The 17,644-nt window shown below is 37.0% G+C and overlaps 1 protein-coding gene across 19 annotated transcripts in view; it reads right to left on the bottom strand.

Moving 5' to 3' along the window:
• The window catches only part of ABLIM2 (actin binding LIM protein family member 2), a 137,545-nt gene that overhangs the window by 43,142 nt on the left and 76,759 nt on the right, over nucleotides 1-17,644 (bottom strand). For 16 of the 19 annotated variants that reach the window (XM_025150016.3, XM_025150008.3, XM_025150015.3 and 13 more), the window contains exons 7-10: nucleotides 14,891-14,978; nucleotides 11,507-11,565; nucleotides 7,264-7,341; nucleotides 2,717-2,863 (exon numbers count right to left, since the gene is read on the bottom strand). In XM_025150016.3, coding sequence (XP_025005784.1) covers nucleotides 2,717-2,863; nucleotides 7,264-7,341; nucleotides 11,507-11,565; nucleotides 14,891-14,978 — 372 coding nt within the window. The remainder of the gene's footprint in view (nucleotides 1-2,716; nucleotides 2,864-7,263; nucleotides 7,342-11,506; nucleotides 11,566-14,890; nucleotides 14,979-17,644) is intronic. The other 3 variants (XM_046940631.1, XM_046940627.1, XM_046940628.1) reach the window with 1 other exon arrangement.

Below are 17,644 nucleotides of genomic sequence, written 5' to 3' on the forward strand. Positions count from 1 at the left end.
CATGCATGATGTTACTTGTGAGAAGAACTACTCCTAAAATATCAATATCCATGTATAACACGATATAGATAGGAAAAACACCTGTCAAGTAAGTTAGGGTAATTTTCTTTCCTTTTTAACCAAGGTAAGAAAGAACAAGATATAAATTCTTCTCATCATTACTACAAAATCCTGTGGCCTGTACCTGTACCACTGAGTGCTGATGTTAGAAATCTCACATTTAAGTAAGGCACAAACCCTAGTTAAATCTACACTGAAGCACCTCCAAAATCTGGATTAGAACGTTGTTGCTTAGAGCTAATGGTTTCAAGGGAAACAAAAATACATGTATATTTCATTTATAATTAAACATCCTGCACTTTGATAATTTTCCTTTCAAAATTAAACACTAAGCTTGACTACTTGAGCACAAATCTACTGAAACTACTGTAGCTGCAGGTATAGCCAGGATGATGAAGGTTGAAAAACACAAGATATATATATATATATATATATATATATATATATATATATATATATATATATATTTACCACCCCAATATCAAGGATGTAAACATTTGGAGCATCAGGACAGTGTGCACATTGGCGTTGGATGGAAAGCAGGGCAGCCACAAATACCCTTCAGTAGATGGTGCACTTAAAAGGACATGACCAGATAGTATTTTTTTTTTCTTTTTTAAGATGTCACTGAGGTCTTCATGACAGAAATACCTCTACCAGAACAGATATACCCAGGCACGCTTTGGCCTAGTGGTGCAAACGGAGGGAAGAACAGATATGTCCATACTTTGACCATGAATAGTTTGTTCAGGTTAAGTCTTGTATCTTAATCACAACTGGTAAATAATAAGTGAGCTTTAAGCTAGGTATGAGTCTATCTTTATGCCAGCAACCAGTGCTGAAGCGAACATCCAGTCCTGAGCCTCACTTGCGTCTTTGGGTGCCAGCAAGCAGATGCTTTGTGGGCAGGCTCTGGGTGACCGTTCCCAAGTGAACCAAGCTATCTCCCTCCTGTCCCAAGGGAAAAAGCCCAATTTTACCGTCTGTTAAAAAATTTATATTCTGAAGAGGGCAATGAGCTCAACTGTCTCAATAAACTCCTCCTGTAGCAAGCTAACTACTAACACTAGAAGCAGGCGACAGCAGCGATGCCCTCTTTCTGCTTTTATTTATTTATTTTTTAAGAAATGTTGGTTGCTTTCTTAAGAACTGCAGCTGAAACTACCTTCTATCCCACTCCTAAAATTGTGATGCTGAGGTTCCCAAGCTTCTGAGCCACAGGATTCTAACAAGAACCTTTAGTTGATGTCATGGAGTCAGATCACACCAGGGATCCATACTAAACATCAGCCCCAACTCAGTCACATGGGCCCTTTGGAAAAGGAGAGGAATAGTAGCAAGTGGCCAAGGAGATGCTGGAGGCAGATGGGGGAAACTCTCCAGCAGGAACACAGATTTTTGGTGGGTGAGATGGTTTTGTAACTATTGCCTTGCAGCATGTGTCATGACTGAACTTTGGGAGGAGCTGGGCAGAAGGTTGCTGTGCACGTACACCTCTGTCACATCTAGATGGCAATTCTGCTAAGGTCAGATGCAAACATAGAAAGGAAGTATTTACACTACATAGATTCAGAGAGAGACAGCAGCTTTCACTTTACTGAATTCAATAACCATTTAATACTATTTGAACCTGTTACTAGATACAACCTTAATTCTTTTTGTACTCATTATATTGGAGCTACTGTGGTTCAGCACTGTACAAGGAAGATTTGGAATTGAGTGTGCAAGATCTGACATGCTGCACTTTATGAAAGAGTAGGCTGGAGACTTCAGTGGTAAACACAAAAGGCACTGGTGATAGCAGAACTGGGGCTACTATAAATACGTAGCATGGCTACTATTTCTAGTATTCATTCATTCAGCAATCTATTTACACACACAGAGGGAAAAAAAAAACTTCCATACTAGACAGTATATATCTTACAAATAAATGCAGTGTTTCTGAAAGGTTAAACTAGTAAAAAAGTATCTCAAATTATAGAAAAAAATAGAAATTGAAATAAAAAGGTAGATATGATGAGGGAAGAAAAGCTAACTTGTATGACAGGAGTTACATATGAATGTTTCACACACACACACAAAAAAAAACCCAGCCAGAATTAGGATCAGTAAGATCACTTTACATTAGATTTCATTAGAACAAATCACTTAACAGTAGCTCTGCATATGAATAGACTGAAATACATGCATATGAATAGATTGAAATACATGCATGACATGAGGACATGTGAGTTGAACATTATTTTGTTACCAAAATAACAACTGTACACTTCAAAAAATAAAAATAAAAAAAAATCATGAAAGTCGTTTGGCTTTGCTGCTGTTTCCTGCATTTTGATTAGCAATGGATCTTGTTTCCTACCACATGCATGTAGAACTACTCCTTTCAAAGAAAAGCATATCTTAATTACACATCATCTGTTTAAAAAATGATTACAGAATACAATTCTTTAATTTCCATGAACTAAAAAGTGAAATGAAAATTTTCTGGAAGGCTAAAATGCTCTGTGAATGAATGGATGATATGAGTCAATTAACTGAAGTTGTAAAATATATATATATATTTAATTCTGCACATTTGGGTGGCCAACAATGTTTAATGGTGCACATTAAATCTCAAATTCATATTTAAAAAAAAATACCCATGTTTCAGTACCTCCCCGTAACTATGCCTGTCATCTGAAGAGTAACTGATATATGGAGAATAGGAGATCATATCTGGGCGGTCAATGTTATAGATGGCTTTATTTTTAGGAAGAGCAGCCAAATCCCTGTAGTCAAGAATTTCATCTCCAAGCTTTGCCTAAGAAAAGGAGGAAAGAAAGAAGTAAGAATAAGAATGAATATGATCAGGAGGCAATCAGAAAAGGACAGATATATGTAGGTAGAAGAGTTGTCATCATAGTAGTAAACTACTTTCCTACTTGGGCAAATTTAAGTATCTTACATTTAGTACACAATGCTAAATTTTACTGTTGCTTTCTTTTTAGTATACTGGTGCTTTCTATTTTTATTTGTCACTTACATTTATGCTATTAGGAGAAGCATGGCATGGTCCCAGTTCCCTTGGTTATATTCTGCTGATTGTTAGCTGCACAAAGAGACAGGTAGGCTTTCTACAAGACACTGGAGAAGACATTCTACAAGACACTGTAGATTTTCACAGGCAAAACAACCTTCATTTCAAGTGGTTTTGGTGCACAGGGTTCCCCTATCATAAGCAGCAGTGAATAATCAAATGTGTATTTCCAACATATACTCTCCAGATTCTGACAAACATTAGTCAGGTCTTTAATTTCTTTCCATTCAGTTGTACCCCACAACCTCACCTCCTTTCCTTTCTTTTTCTAAGCAGTCCTTAATTATGGGTCAAAAGCCAGCAGATGATGGATTTGCACTGCGGTGGGTTAGTTGGAAGATTACAGATGCCGCTTAAGAAAAGATCAGGTCCTTTCATGAGATTCATGCAACCAACAGACGGCTCTCTGCCAGCTGTTCCACTCCCCATTCTCCTCCTCATATAGTTATTCCAAAAGTAAGATGATCAAATGCCATATTTTCACAGATTATCTCTAGGATAACGGTTACTTGCAGCAAGGCTGTACCCAGCATGCACTAGACTTGTAGACAGAACAAATCAGCCACAGAGAGGGGAAAATGGGCAGCGTACTTCCCTAGTTCCTACCTCAGGCTTTGCAGAAGGATCAATTCTTTATTCATTTGGCAGTAAAATGATGACTGAATGTCACAGTTCTCTGAGAATCTCAGTATGATCAGCTGTCAAACTGTAATAATGCTTTCTATGCGCAAAAAATATGGAAATATCAAGGATTTATGTGTGAAGTGAGTATATATTTTTTTTGTATGAGATAAGAAGTTGAATAGATTTTCTAGAGAAGTTTTCCATAAGGTTAATCATGCAGGAAAAAAGTAGCATGACAACTTTTATTTCTCTTTTCCTGAAGCAGTGCATGAATTGTGTAAACACAAATGACATGGAAAAGAAGGAGATTTTTCTTAACTAAAGAAGCCACTATAATCACCATATATTTTCAGAACTAGTGACAAAATTTGTTTTAATCAAATATCTGATTCTTAAAGATGACACAGTGATCTCATTATTCTTGCAGCTACTTCAGTCGCTAAAGAGCAACAAAACAGGCCCTTAATGAAAATTAATCCTTTCTTGCTGAGAAGCCAATGGAAACCTCTGTTGCAGGGACATGTCATTCAAAGACCAGGAGTCTGTCTGTCTGGTCTGTTCCAGGAGAACTTTGGGAAGTGCTGTAGCCTATAAAGAAGACCAAGAAGGCCGTGAAAGTTTATTTTTAAAAGGTATCCAAGGTTGTGGAGACTATCCTAGTGAACGCAGAGAAGTTCAGAATTGGGAATATGTGAATTACTATAGTCTTAGCCCCTGTCTCTCCATGTAGCAGTGGAATGCGATGTCCTGCCATGAGACTTCAGAATTATCAGGAATAAAACTCACCTACTTATAAATACCTTCCTGTCTAAACATCTTCATATAGCCAAATTTAAATAAAAAAACACCCTAAGGACACAGTTGCTTTCTAAACACTCCACTCTACAAACATTCAGCCCACATTTCTTTTTTTACTCGTTTTACCTACTTTCAAATACTTGAGTGGAATTTAAATACTCTAGAGAAGACTCAAATTACAGATAAGAGGCTTTAAGCCATTTCTTCAATAATCTGGTACTCTGGATTTTGTTAAAACCACACTTTAAATTTAGAGTATCTTTTTCATTTGGAATATTTACTTTTACAATCCTGTAATAGCAAATATGATTATGTATAAAAATGTAATACAATTTCTATTCCTAGTAGAAGCATGTACAGCACAGCTTTGTAACCTAAACTAAACCTTCCAGTTAGGTATATCACTGGAGGAACTTCCTAATTTTCCTTAGAATTTAGATAAGTATAAATAAGGACTTTTACTTAAGCCCTACTTAATGGCACAATCTAGACATTAACTGGAAGGAAATTTTTAAGTGGTATGCAGCGATTCACGGAATGTCTGCAGCAGAGGAAATTTCAGTCTGGATATAATCTAGCCACCACTGAAGCTAATTAAAAGATTCCCATCAACTTCGAAGGGCATTAGCCTATGCCCTCTCAGAACAAAAAGCCAACACATACTGATACCAACAGAAGAGAAAAAGACACACAGGTTTAGTAGATGGCCTGCATGAGCCATACTCAGGTTAAGATAAAGCATACTTTCTAAATCATTGCATAGCTGGCCTGTATCCCATGACCCAGAAACCTGTCACCCACAAAATGCTGTGTTCAGAATGATCACACTGCCCAGACTTGATGCCTTTGAAAGAATACGTGCCACAGAATTCATGGTTTAACTGGGCTTTAACTGTTCTCTTTAAATGCTCTTTTGCTGAACATAATGCTTCAAAGAGCTCACCAGCTGTTGAGGTACAGCTTCACCATTTGTTTTCATGACAGAAACCCACGTATGAAAGTTACTGTCCTGTGTGTGCTTTCCAACCTGCTCTGCCTGCCTCGATCTTTGTTAGCAACAGAAACTTTAGACAGTTGGGTCTTCTTCCTGGGTTATTCTCTAACAATTAAAACAACCCTATTTTCTAGGTTATCTTCTAGCTGGAGATAGTCTCAAATCTGATTGAACGTATCTCTGTTTACCCACTAGCACCAAAGAGGAGATAGGAAAACATGGCTGGAGGGGGGCTGGACCAAGTGTGAGAGGGGCCTTTCTTTCAGTGGCAGCACAAATATGTATTTGTTAAAGCAATCATGAAAGTGCCCCCAAAAAATCTTGAGCATGTCTGTGTATCATAACACTCTTGTAACAGAAAATATACAAAAGACAGCCAAAGGATCATTGTGATAATATAGAAGTTCAGTAACACATTTTTAATTCTTTTTTACTCTTCTATACATGGAAATAGGATGAAATAGGATTTAATTGATCACAAAGCTTTCTGACAATTGAACAAGTCATAGATGAGACACAGCAAGAACTTGCATCCCATTGGGAAATCTTTTCGTAATCAACTCATATTTGCTAGAGAACTTATTCTTTCACAGTCCCAGATGCCTCCAAAAGATATTACAGTAACAAACATAAGGGTTGTCTGCTAATTTAATGACATTCGTTGGAAAAAAAGAAGAAAGAAAGAAAATGGAGGCTTGTCCCTGGCTATTACCAACCTGTGAAGCATATCTAAAGCTGTAATCACAAACACTAAGACAAACACTACAACCTATTACTAGAAGTACATAAACCTTAGAAGAATGCTCATGGTTATAAAACCAATGACATGGCACATGTCTGGAGAGAGAGAGACCAAAAGAAAATGCTAAAAGAAAACATTTATGTAATACTAGTCTCCTAGCACAATGAACTGCTTTCACAGAAGTTGTGGCAATGACTACTTCTTTTTTACTGGGAATAATCCCCAGCATGCACCTGCACAGATCTCAATTGGAAGGAAAACTTAGAAGTACTGACGGACATTTAGATAAGGGGCAATTCCTACACTTCAAGCAAAGTCTCACTTATATAAAGGGTTATTTTATTCAAAATAGTATCTCTTTGAAGAATGAGGACAAGCTTGGCTCCAAGGCACTGTTTTGCTCATCTCAGTATAATAAATACAAGCTCTTAATCTTAGCATAATAAAGTCAATCACATCTCCAGCAATTCCCTCCGGTACCAGTCAGTGAGAATGACCTACCTTCCCCAGGGATACTTGAACAAAGAATAGTCCTGGAAATGCTGTGTATTTCTACATATTAGTTACCAAGTAGTGGTGCTCAGGAATGTTACCTACAGCAATAACTACAATTGGGGTATACTCAGCATAAGCTTTTATCATATTTGCCCAGTTTTTAAACTCTCTCTGAACTTTCCAGAGCTAGTATTTATTAGACCAGAAACACACCAAAGGTCCTGTGAGTTTAAGGACTGGAATTTGTTGAGGCCTGAGTCCTGCAATCACACACGTGTGTTTTCACATGCAATCAGATGCAGGCTCAGGGGTTTGATTTAGGCAAGTAGTATTCAAATCTAAGCTTGTAATCTACCTGTGGGCTGTAGCATTTACTTAAATTTTATTATTAGAAAGTATTGTGGTAGTTTGGTTCCTGTGGTGTGAACCACACTATCGGTAATGTAAGTGCTGTAAAGACAATATACTTACATAGATCACACGGCTTGGGGAACCTGATGTACTTGAAGCAGGTACAGAAATTATACTCTCAGAGGAAGTCCTTGTTTCCTATGGCAGGAGAAGAGATATGAAACAGACAAGAAAAAGAGAGAAAAGAGGGAGCCATTTCTTTGAATATAACCTTAACTGGTCAAAATAGCAAGTTATAGCAAGCTCAAAATGGACAGGTATGTCCAAAACTTGAAAAAACATCTCTACTTACTGACAGTTTGAAAACATAAAATGATTTTATATACAACTTGTTCATCCTCCTTCCCATTAGAAGGGGCTAGGCTTCCAGGGAGGCCTTTGGATGCTATTGAAGATAGTTTAAGTTACAGCAGCTCTGGAGAATCTGGGGTCACATGATGTTTTGTTTGTAACATCTTTAATCTATGGTTGTAATGTCAAATTGATGTAGCTGCTTCTGGAACACCTCACTGTACTGTGTCATTCACTCACAGCAAACAGTCTGACTTCCTCCAGAAGATACTGAGTCAGACACCCGATAGGTTTGCTTTCCTTCCCCTAACTGTAAGGGATTAATTTTAATGCAGGTAGTTTTGCTCTGTTTTCAATCATTATAGCATCCAGTGACAGCAAATATTGCCTTCTTTTTAGTTGATTCCTCTGTGATGAAAAATATAATTACTTGTAAATAAAAAAAGAGCTTTGAGGCACAGTGATATTAACGATGACTCAACAGACCTGATGCTCATAACTGAAGTTCAAACAAATCTTAAGACCATGTTTTCATACCCTCGTTTTATCTGTGTATGTTAATTCACCATAAAATACTTCTTCTCACCTCTGAAGAAACCTTTTCCTGATTGCAAAAAGTAGGTATTTTGCCATTTGCTGACAATAATTTTTACTTACTGCCTCACCAACTGCTTCTTATGTGGAGGTTATGACTGCTCAAATCTTTAATAGGATTTAGCATTATTAAACTGTCAGGTCAAGGTAGCATCCTACTACTTCAGTCTTCTCTTGGAATATTTGCTAATTTTTGGAAGACACATGTGAATGTGTCTTATCTCAGAAGTGTCTGTATGACAGACATTAACATGGTCCATATTATTAAGTCTGCTGACGGAGAATTTTAAAATGAGTATCTAGTACAAGAATTCCTTACCAGGCAGAGAGTGAAGCTTCATACAGTAGTAGTTACAGAGAGAGGTGAACTCTTCATGGTAAAGTTAAAATGGTTTAATTGCAATTGCTAAATGTTTTCAAAGGAAACATGAATTTTTAAGTATGATATAGCAAGAAGGAATGACTAAAAGCAAAAAAAAAAAAAAAAAAAAAAGTATTTCATGAATCAGACAAAAGAAGTATTCCTTCATTGCTACAATGTGCTGTATTAGCAGAATGAACAAACTCAGCAATCATAACAACCCTTCCACTAACCTTTAGCACAAATTATTCCTATGGGCTTCTCTGAGACTCTATATGTGGAGATACTTATTCATATTAAAAAGACTTCTGCTTTTTTAAAATGTTTGACTGGGATTTTGGCATTTTCTTCCTCTCATTTTCAGTTGTCTCACATGAAGGCTCTGGACAAGCTCAGGAACTCCAGGGGCCAGGCAAAATATCAGTACAGTATTATTTGAGAAATAATTGTTGCTGCCCATTGAGATGACGACTCAGCACAAACGGAGTAACCACAAATCCTCTGCTGCATAGCTAAAGCATGCTGCAGTTTTCCAGAAGTTGTGTAAATTACATGAAGGTGTCATCAGTGCACTGATGTCACATGCAAGCTATAATTCTTTTTCATGATGTCATTACAGGAGGTCTATTGCTGAAGAGAAAAAAGCTGAAGAAAACTCCTATTCCAATATACTATTCCAATGTTTTAAAGCCCATTAAGGACAAATAACAGTTTTTGTTTAACCTCAGGGTTTCCTAGACAAAGCCTCAGGGCTTCTTCCTGTCATGCACATCAGCAGAACGTGTTTTAATATGTAGCAGTGAACAATAGTTAGGTAAAAGTCATAGCATACATGTCTGAATACATTTAATAATGCATAATAAATTCCCAGAGCTCTTTCAGTGCCTTTCCTCATCTTAGGGATGCCATTTTCTTTTCAAGAAAAACCTACAATTCATTATAGCTTCTAACTTTTGCAATAAAAGTGCAGAGTCTCATCTTTCTGAGGTATTCTTATTCTATTCAGCTACACCCCCAAAGTGTCTCATTTTTATTCCTGGTGATTAAAACCTGTTCGTTCTACATCTCACACATTCTGTATTCTCTTCATGATCCATTACCCCTTTTACCATACTTAATCTCTGCCCACTGCACATAACCTTCCATCTTTTGCCACATAAACTTGCATCTCACTGGACTTTATTGCTTCTGTTCACTTCTTCTCTCTATACTACTTATTTCTTCTCTTTCTACTCTGATTTCTCTGCAGTATCCAGCTCTATCACTTCTGCTTACAATCTCATTCTCCTAAAGTTTTTCTTCTCGCTGTCACTCTCTTTCACAACTTCCTTTTCCCTTCCACTCCATCTCCAAAGTTGAGGGGTGTGATGCCACTTATTCCTCCTCCTTTTGTCACCTACTTTATTTACATGCTGTGCTTATGTCTGTGTAAAAACAACACTCTGCAAAGATTGACCAGAAAAGCAATCAACTGGTGTATCCTGTTCCCAACTTCACCACTTAGGTATGCTGGAAATTCTATCACTACCCTCTTTGAAACAGCATCCTTTTTGTTTGTTTGTTAGTTTTGTTGTGTTTGGCTGTTTCATTAATGAGTGTAAGTGTCAGAAAAAGATATAAGAGAAGGAAACTCCAAAGAAAAGAAAAAAAGGAAAAAAAAATAGTATTTGGAAAATTCTTTGAGCTTTATTTTATTCTTTTTTCTACTCAGGGAAAAGTCTCACTGACTTTCAGGTACAGACGTTTTCCCCTGCTGAGGAAGGGGCAGACTCCCAGTGCTCAGGAGAGATGTGTTACACATGAGAACCCAGAACAACAGGGTTCCACTGTCTACCATTGACGGAGGAAAAAAAATCCTACAAAGTACGTTGGGTTTTAGCCCTGCAATTTCAGGTATTCAGCCAGAATAAAATCCTCAGGAAGCCTGAAATACTGCATGGTACTATTAGACTAAATCAGCAGTACTTATTACACTGAAGTATTTTGACAATAAAGTTTTTTTTTTATTCTGAAATGCCACCTATTTGATATTCAGAAATTGCCAAGGAATACCCGAGCAATCACTTCCCAGCACATGGCTACTTAACTACAGCCACGATCTTTCAGGGTAAAGCCCAAATCAATACTTTTTCAAAACCGTAATTTAGTCCAAGTGGCACTTGCTAACACACTAGATTTGTAAACCCTCTTTTTATAGCTGCTGCCTGCTGCTCTGACTTGTCCCATGTGACTTGTGTTCAAGACTCGAATCAAAGCAAAGCTTTTTTGAGCAGGATACCAAGGATACCACTTGGAGCATCAGAGAAAAGCAGAGCTGAAAAGCCCCGTAGTTGGCCTCTGCATTAAATGAGATAGCTGCATCTCAGTCCCACCACTTCAGAGAGATCATTTCCCCAGCTTCAGATTAATTCTTCATTTCCTACGGGCAGCTTATTCATCTGCTAGCCCTGTAATTAATGTTAAACTTGCCAGAACTCTCCCCCTTTCCCCTTGAATAAAGACAGATGCACAAATCATCCAACTTAAGGAGGTATCCAAAGCCAGAGATTAAATTAAGCTGGGGCTGGCTTGCCAATTTTTTACATGCAAATAATAAAAAATGAAATTCCAAGGAGAGGGTGAGTTTTTTGTTTTTGTTTTTGGCGTTCATTTTTTTTTTTCTTGTAAAAACAAATGCAGTGAAAGTCCTCTGATCTTTTAAGTGCAGAGCCACATGAAAAAAGGTCATGCACTGATCGTGCCATAATCAGGCAGAAGTTACAAATTAACTTTTTTTTCTTCTTTATTCATATTTCCACATTTTTCCTTGTTCAGCTTATATGTACTACTCTTAGGTCGTGGTTCTCCTTAAGCTGTAGCTTTAATCGTAAGCAAAACCAGAATATAAAGTGCTTCTCTAATCTGATACATTTTTGTCATTAAAGTTTAAAATTCCAGTATTGTTCAAGTTTGAGACCCTTCCCTCTGTGCCTGCTGAAAAAAAAAAAAAGAAAAAAAGAAGAGACTGAACTAATATGACAACAAAGTAATACTGGGTAAAAAAATAAGGTAGCTTACCTTGTTTTTTTCTTCAGTCTTAGCAGCCTGTCTACAAACCGGATGCCAGATGGATGTACCTGGAGAGTAAGTTTAAAATTGTGCTTAATTTGTTTCCCTAATGTGTTTTTTATAGGATACAACATGCTGAGTGATTCCACTGCAGTCACAATTCTATGCATACTTCCAAAGCTAAAAATGACAACTTATCCATATTGGTAAGCCTGGACATAAACATTTGAAAAACTAGGTGTGCTTCAGAAAGATACATGGATTTCAGTATGTGAAATAAACATCAAAACCTAAGAAACGTTACGTGGGACCACTGTAACTCCTCCAGCCCTATCTACTGCTCGCAGAGGGTAACATTCCAGCAGCAGCTTAGAGCTGTGCTCAGTTGGGTTCTGAGTATCTCCAAGGATGGACACCCACAGCACTCTGTGCAACCTGTTCCACTCTCATGGTAATTTTATATTTCCTTATATGAAGTTGGAACTTCCTGTTCTCTTGTTATGCATATTCACGCCTAGAAATAGCACTGTGGCATTTAAAACCAGCTGAAAATTCAGTCCTTTTTTTTCAAAATTCTGCATTGTACTGACCTTGCACTACATGCTGCTGTCATATAAATTAAATGCTAAAGAACTGCTTAATTCATGGGAATATCCATCTTAGATAAAGCAGAAAATACATGAACCAATTCTATACTTCAGATATCTATTGATGAGAAGGGTATGAGCTACAGAGATATGTGTCAACATTAGTGTGAAAAAGAAACTGAATAACTTAGGAGCTTCAAATCTGTCAAAAAGAAACAAAAAAAAAGGTCAATAGCTGAACTATTCAATACATTCAACACTAAAATGTGTCACACTGGAACAGGTTGCCCAAGGAGGCTGTGGATGCCCCATCCCTGGAGGTATTCAAGGCCAGGCTGGATGTGGCTCTGGGCAGCCTGGTCTGGTGGTTGGTGACCCTGCACATAGCAGGGGGGTTGAAACTCGGTGATCATTGTGGTCCTTTTCAACCCAGGCCATTCTATGATTATGATTCTGTGATACTCATTGTGTTCAGTGTTCAGCAGAAGTGGAACGTGCTATATAAAATAAAGATTTATCTGTAAATTTTAATAGTAAAAAGGAACTTCTATGTTTATGCTGGTCTGATGAAGAACATGACACAAGATAAACCATTTCTCCACACACTTAAATAACATCAGTACACAGTAAGTTCCTTCTAAGTAAATGGGAAGCTGAGAACTTCTGTGTCATAAATATTAAATGTTTTTACTGGGTGGAGAACACCAATAGGAAATGCTTTGTTTTCACAGCAGTTTGATAGTTTTCTTCACCAGTGGATTTTGGAAAGAAGATAGAAACAGAAAGTCTGTTTCCCAGAAGGCAGATGGAGAGCATCAGAATTTGTTCCACAAAAATAATCCAGGTGAAATCAGACTAAAGCAGTACAAGACTATCTGTAAATTCAAACTGGATACATTAAGTTTACTAAGTTTTTTAAGTTTTCTGAGGATGTAACTACCAAAAAATGGCTTACTAGCACCTTCAAATTCAATACTGGTTTATGTTCCAATTATGACTGTTGCCCACTGAAAGAGCTTGTCCCAGATGTCACATAAGCACAATTTTCCCAGTGGTTTTAAATAGAAATTAAATCAACTTTTTTTGAATGAATTACTCCCATCTGTAGCCACACAAAACTGCCTGGGAAACATCTTCATGTAGAAGAAAAAGGGTCATTTAATCCCGAAGTAATCTGCTGGCTGACCACTGTAAACTTTAAGGTCTGCAACACCTTAGGTAACTTCAGATCAGTTTAGTAAAGGAGTGAAGAACAATCTCATAAAACCCTGGGTTTTAGCTAACACATCTGGTCAGGCAGTCCAAATATCTAAGCACAGATCTTTCACAGAATTAACACGTTTCTAATGGAAGCTGTTCTTCATCTGAAGACAAAAAGTGTATTAAAAAAGTTGATAGGAATGTTTCAAGCACCATAAAATAAAGCGATTAAGATGGCTTCAAATTAATAGGACTTGAGCACAGTTTGTAATGATTTGAACCAAAAATTACCACAAAAACTAACAGTCATCCTTAAAATAAACTGAATTTTAAAAGATTAATTACTGTTGGGTTTCTGAGGGTTTGAAATTTAGAAACAAATCTGCAGTTTGATATCTTTTTTTAAACCATTGATTTCCCAGGGGATTTTAGTAATGCTGCTAACTGCTAAAATGCTAAACTGCTAAGCTACTTTGCAATTGGAAGAACCACAGCATTCTCTGGCTCTTGAGAAAGAACACATGAGCATAGACAAGGATCATTATGTCCTCTAATGAGCTAGTTCTTGTAGTAAACCAAAGCAACAATATAACCTACATTTTGAATAACCTACTAAGTTATAATCAGATCTTACTGTTGCTTTTTAAGGTCTAACTTCTCCAGCTTAAAGAATGACTTCAAAGTACACTTCTAGAAAACTGTGGGCAATTGCATAAGTTGCAATACAGATCTGGGCAAGCATGTAATTTTGAGATAACATACAACTTTGCAGTTCCCACATCTTACTGAGTTTCTCTTTTCTATCTTGTTTTAAGAACTTAGGGCCAATTAAAGACGTAGGCAAAAGCCTTCATTTTCCTTGGAGATTGACCCTAAATTTAACTGTGCATACCTTTTTTACTTTGATCAATTTAGTATAGTAAAAATTTGCTATATCTGAAATGCAGATTTTAGTTGGTATCTGTGTTATTTTTTTCTTAATTATTATTTTTAATGAATAAGTTACAGAGCTATTCTTTACTATTACCAGTAAAATTTTCTGACAAGGAAAAGTGAATTTCTCCAGTCCAAGCTTATGGCTGCTTCTGGTATTAATCTATTGTTTGGTAAAGACTTCAGATCCATAACATCCTCGTCTCCACTTCCCAGAGGTATTTAGGTCTGACTGAAGGGAATTTAAATAGGGATCAAGAGATTTTCTCCTTGTATGTAAATAGGCAATGGGCACAGTTCTATGTCTGTATTAACTTTTATCTAGGCCACTTGTAACACCTGAAAAATCACATTTTCTAGTAAAAGGAAAATTTTATAAACTTCACTGTCAAGTAGTTTCACCTGCAGGAAGTAACTACTACTACTTACTCTTTCAGTGATTCACACTTGCTTTTAAATTAGGAGAGAAGTAATAGTGAGTAAGAAGCAATAGGAGGAAGGAGGAACTGAGGTGTTTTTTTGCTTTGGTTTTGCTTTTACCTAGCCTATATGTATCAAACTTCACTTCCTTTAGTAGTTATGAAGTGAGAATACACACAGTACAACTCATGAAAGCAGGTATAGGCAAGAGGGCCAGGATGCCAAGTGTTACTGCTTTGTTTGTTTGTTTTACCTTGAAGATACATTTCTTCTCCTTCTGCAAACATCTGACAGCACCTGACACATCGTGCACAAGTAGGATGATAATGTTTTTCTCCCGCCTGTTCAGGAAAAAAAAAAGAAAGTAGAGTTGAATAAGCATTCTGGTGAATTGTGAGGCTTCTTTATGAGAAGGGACTCTTTTTCCATCAACTAGAATATAATTAGAGTAAATCAGTTAATTTCAATTAGTTCAACAATCTCCTATACATCAGCAATACCTATTTATGATTATATACATTTAACTTTATAAAACTGAACTGTGGTCTCCTCTATCCCAAGACAGTTACCATGTGATAGTTAAACTTGTGAACTTATGAAACAGAAAACAGTTCTTATAAAACTAGCACATTTTCCATGTAAACAATCATACTGTGCACCAAGTGCAAGGTAGCTTAGGACTTACCTATACAAGGCAGGTGGGAGGCCATAACCTTGAGCTCAGATTTTAAACTCACTTATGCTCCTCACAACCCCACTATACATATATTCTTAAAGCACATCAAGAAATATCTTGTGCAAGGAACGTTTGTATCTGCTTTGAAAGCAGTGTCTTGCAGATAATGGGTACAGAACTGCATCCATGAGAGATTTGTGTCTGGGTAATAGCACTGTTAGTTCAGAACTTACACTTTCAGGTTCTGTACCCTAAAATCCTCACACAGATAAACCAGAAGAGTTACCAATTTTTCTGACATTAACCTCTGTAATTTAATACCTTTGTTTTCAATTGGAATGAGAACAGAAAAATGTTTGGAAAAGATTAGTAAGTCATCAATTGCCAATTACATTATAACCCCATTAATATCAACTCTTCCCCACTTACTTCAGATTGTTTTTCAAGAGGAGTAGACTACCTTGTATAAAAGAGTAAGGAATCTCCAAGAAGGAGACTCTTCAACCTCTGGGCAGCCTCTTCCACTGCTCAGCCACCCACCCAGTAAAAAAGAGTTTCCTGATGTTCGGACAACTTCCTGTGCTTCAGTTTGTGCCTACTGCCTCTTGTCCTAGCACCATACTGCACTAAAAAGAGCCTGGTTCCATCCCCACTCCACTCTTCCTTCATGTACACACCCCTTTATCCAGAGTTCTCGCATACAACTAATGTGGTCTCTATATGAAACATCCTTATTATGTTCAGCAGCCCCAGAAGGTCCTGGATGTGCTCCTAGCAATCCTTGCTCTTCAAAAACACCTATGGAGCCACAAGCTAGACGTGGCAACCCCTCTATGTTCTCCTTGACCCCACATTCTGCATTGCTAGACAGAATGGCCCACGATTTTAAGCTTATGGTCAATGCCACATCTATTAAGAACAAAAACCAAGAGACTAAGTAAATCTAAAGTTAAGTATGAGTCCAGAAGAAATTTCCCTGAGTTAAAAATAGAACAAATATTGAATGCTTCATAAACTGTTAATCTGGAGAAGGTTGAAATAGCCATTAGAACTTTGTGTACCTTTAACAAGTTACTCTCAATTATCGTCCTATCTTTGGAAGCCACTGCACCTTCTATTAGTCTGGAAATTTAGCACTGTTACTGCAAGAATGACTTCTCAGTGTTTTTCATTCAGTGAATGAAGTCACCCATGGTATTTATATTGAAGAACATATTCTTAGTCTGGAGACTATTTTGCCATTCACAATATCAAATACAGCAGCATAATAAATTTAGGTTAAAGAGTCTCTCTTTTCTACTTCACAGAATGGTTTGAGTTAGAAGGAACCTCAAAAACCACCTAGTTCCAGACCTGCTGCCGTGAGCAGGGACACATTCCTTGAGGTGAAACCTATCACATCAGAACTAATATTTTGGAAAAAAAAAAAAAACCAAAACACCACAACTTTGTTGCTTTTTACTTTTCTTTTTATAGTACTGTTTGTGCACACTGCTGAGTGTTTTTGGCAGCTTAAGAAATGGAAGATAATCGCTACTTACTATGTCAACACCTTAAGTTATCATTCCATTAAGCATCAGTACAGGGTTTTAACCTCAGAGGTTTTAAATTGTTTCTCTGAATACCGGTGTTTAAGGACAGAAGACTACTGAACTATCACCATATAATTTCATAATATCATGTTGAAAAGAAGTATTATTTTTCTTGGCAGATTCATATTTCACAAACATTCCTAATGCAATTCATAGCCTCAATAATTCAGTAGGTAAAGTTCCCAGGTAAACACTGTCCAAGGGAGTTCAATTACTCCTATGCCAAAATAAACTGCCAGAATACATTCTCATATAACCTGTACTGTAGCATGCAAACTTCTGTTACACTTCTCTTCTAACCAAAGCAGGGAATACAAGACATGCCAGACTCTTTATCAGTAAGTATTTAAAACATCACATCTTTGTAAACAATAGGTGCTAGCTAAATCTGAGATTTCAGACCTGATGCAGGAATTAACTCACAGTATTCTCAAATAGATTTATATTCTTTGCCTGATTAGATACCATGAATTATACTCAGGCACTGGGAACTGGGTGTGTCGGGTCTAAACACAAAATGTAATCTCATTCGGGTTCATGCCACAGGGACTTTTGCTGGTGTTCCTCCCTCAGAGTATTATAGAGAGTTCATCTCACAGATGAGCAATTGATTCCATCAGAATTCAGAAATGTTATATGCAGTAACTATTTTATATTTTCAGTTTAGTTGTAATGATGGCCTAGTTATTTTTTTCTTGGTTACACTGCTGTAAGGGAGTTTAATGCAGAAAACAAATTC

Source organism: Gallus gallus, chromosome 4 (assembly GCF_016699485.2).
Source record: "Gallus gallus isolate bGalGal1 chromosome 4, bGalGal1.mat.broiler.GRCg7b, whole genome shotgun sequence".
NCBI classification, from domain to species: Eukaryota; Metazoa; Chordata; class Aves; order Galliformes; family Phasianidae; genus Gallus; species Gallus gallus.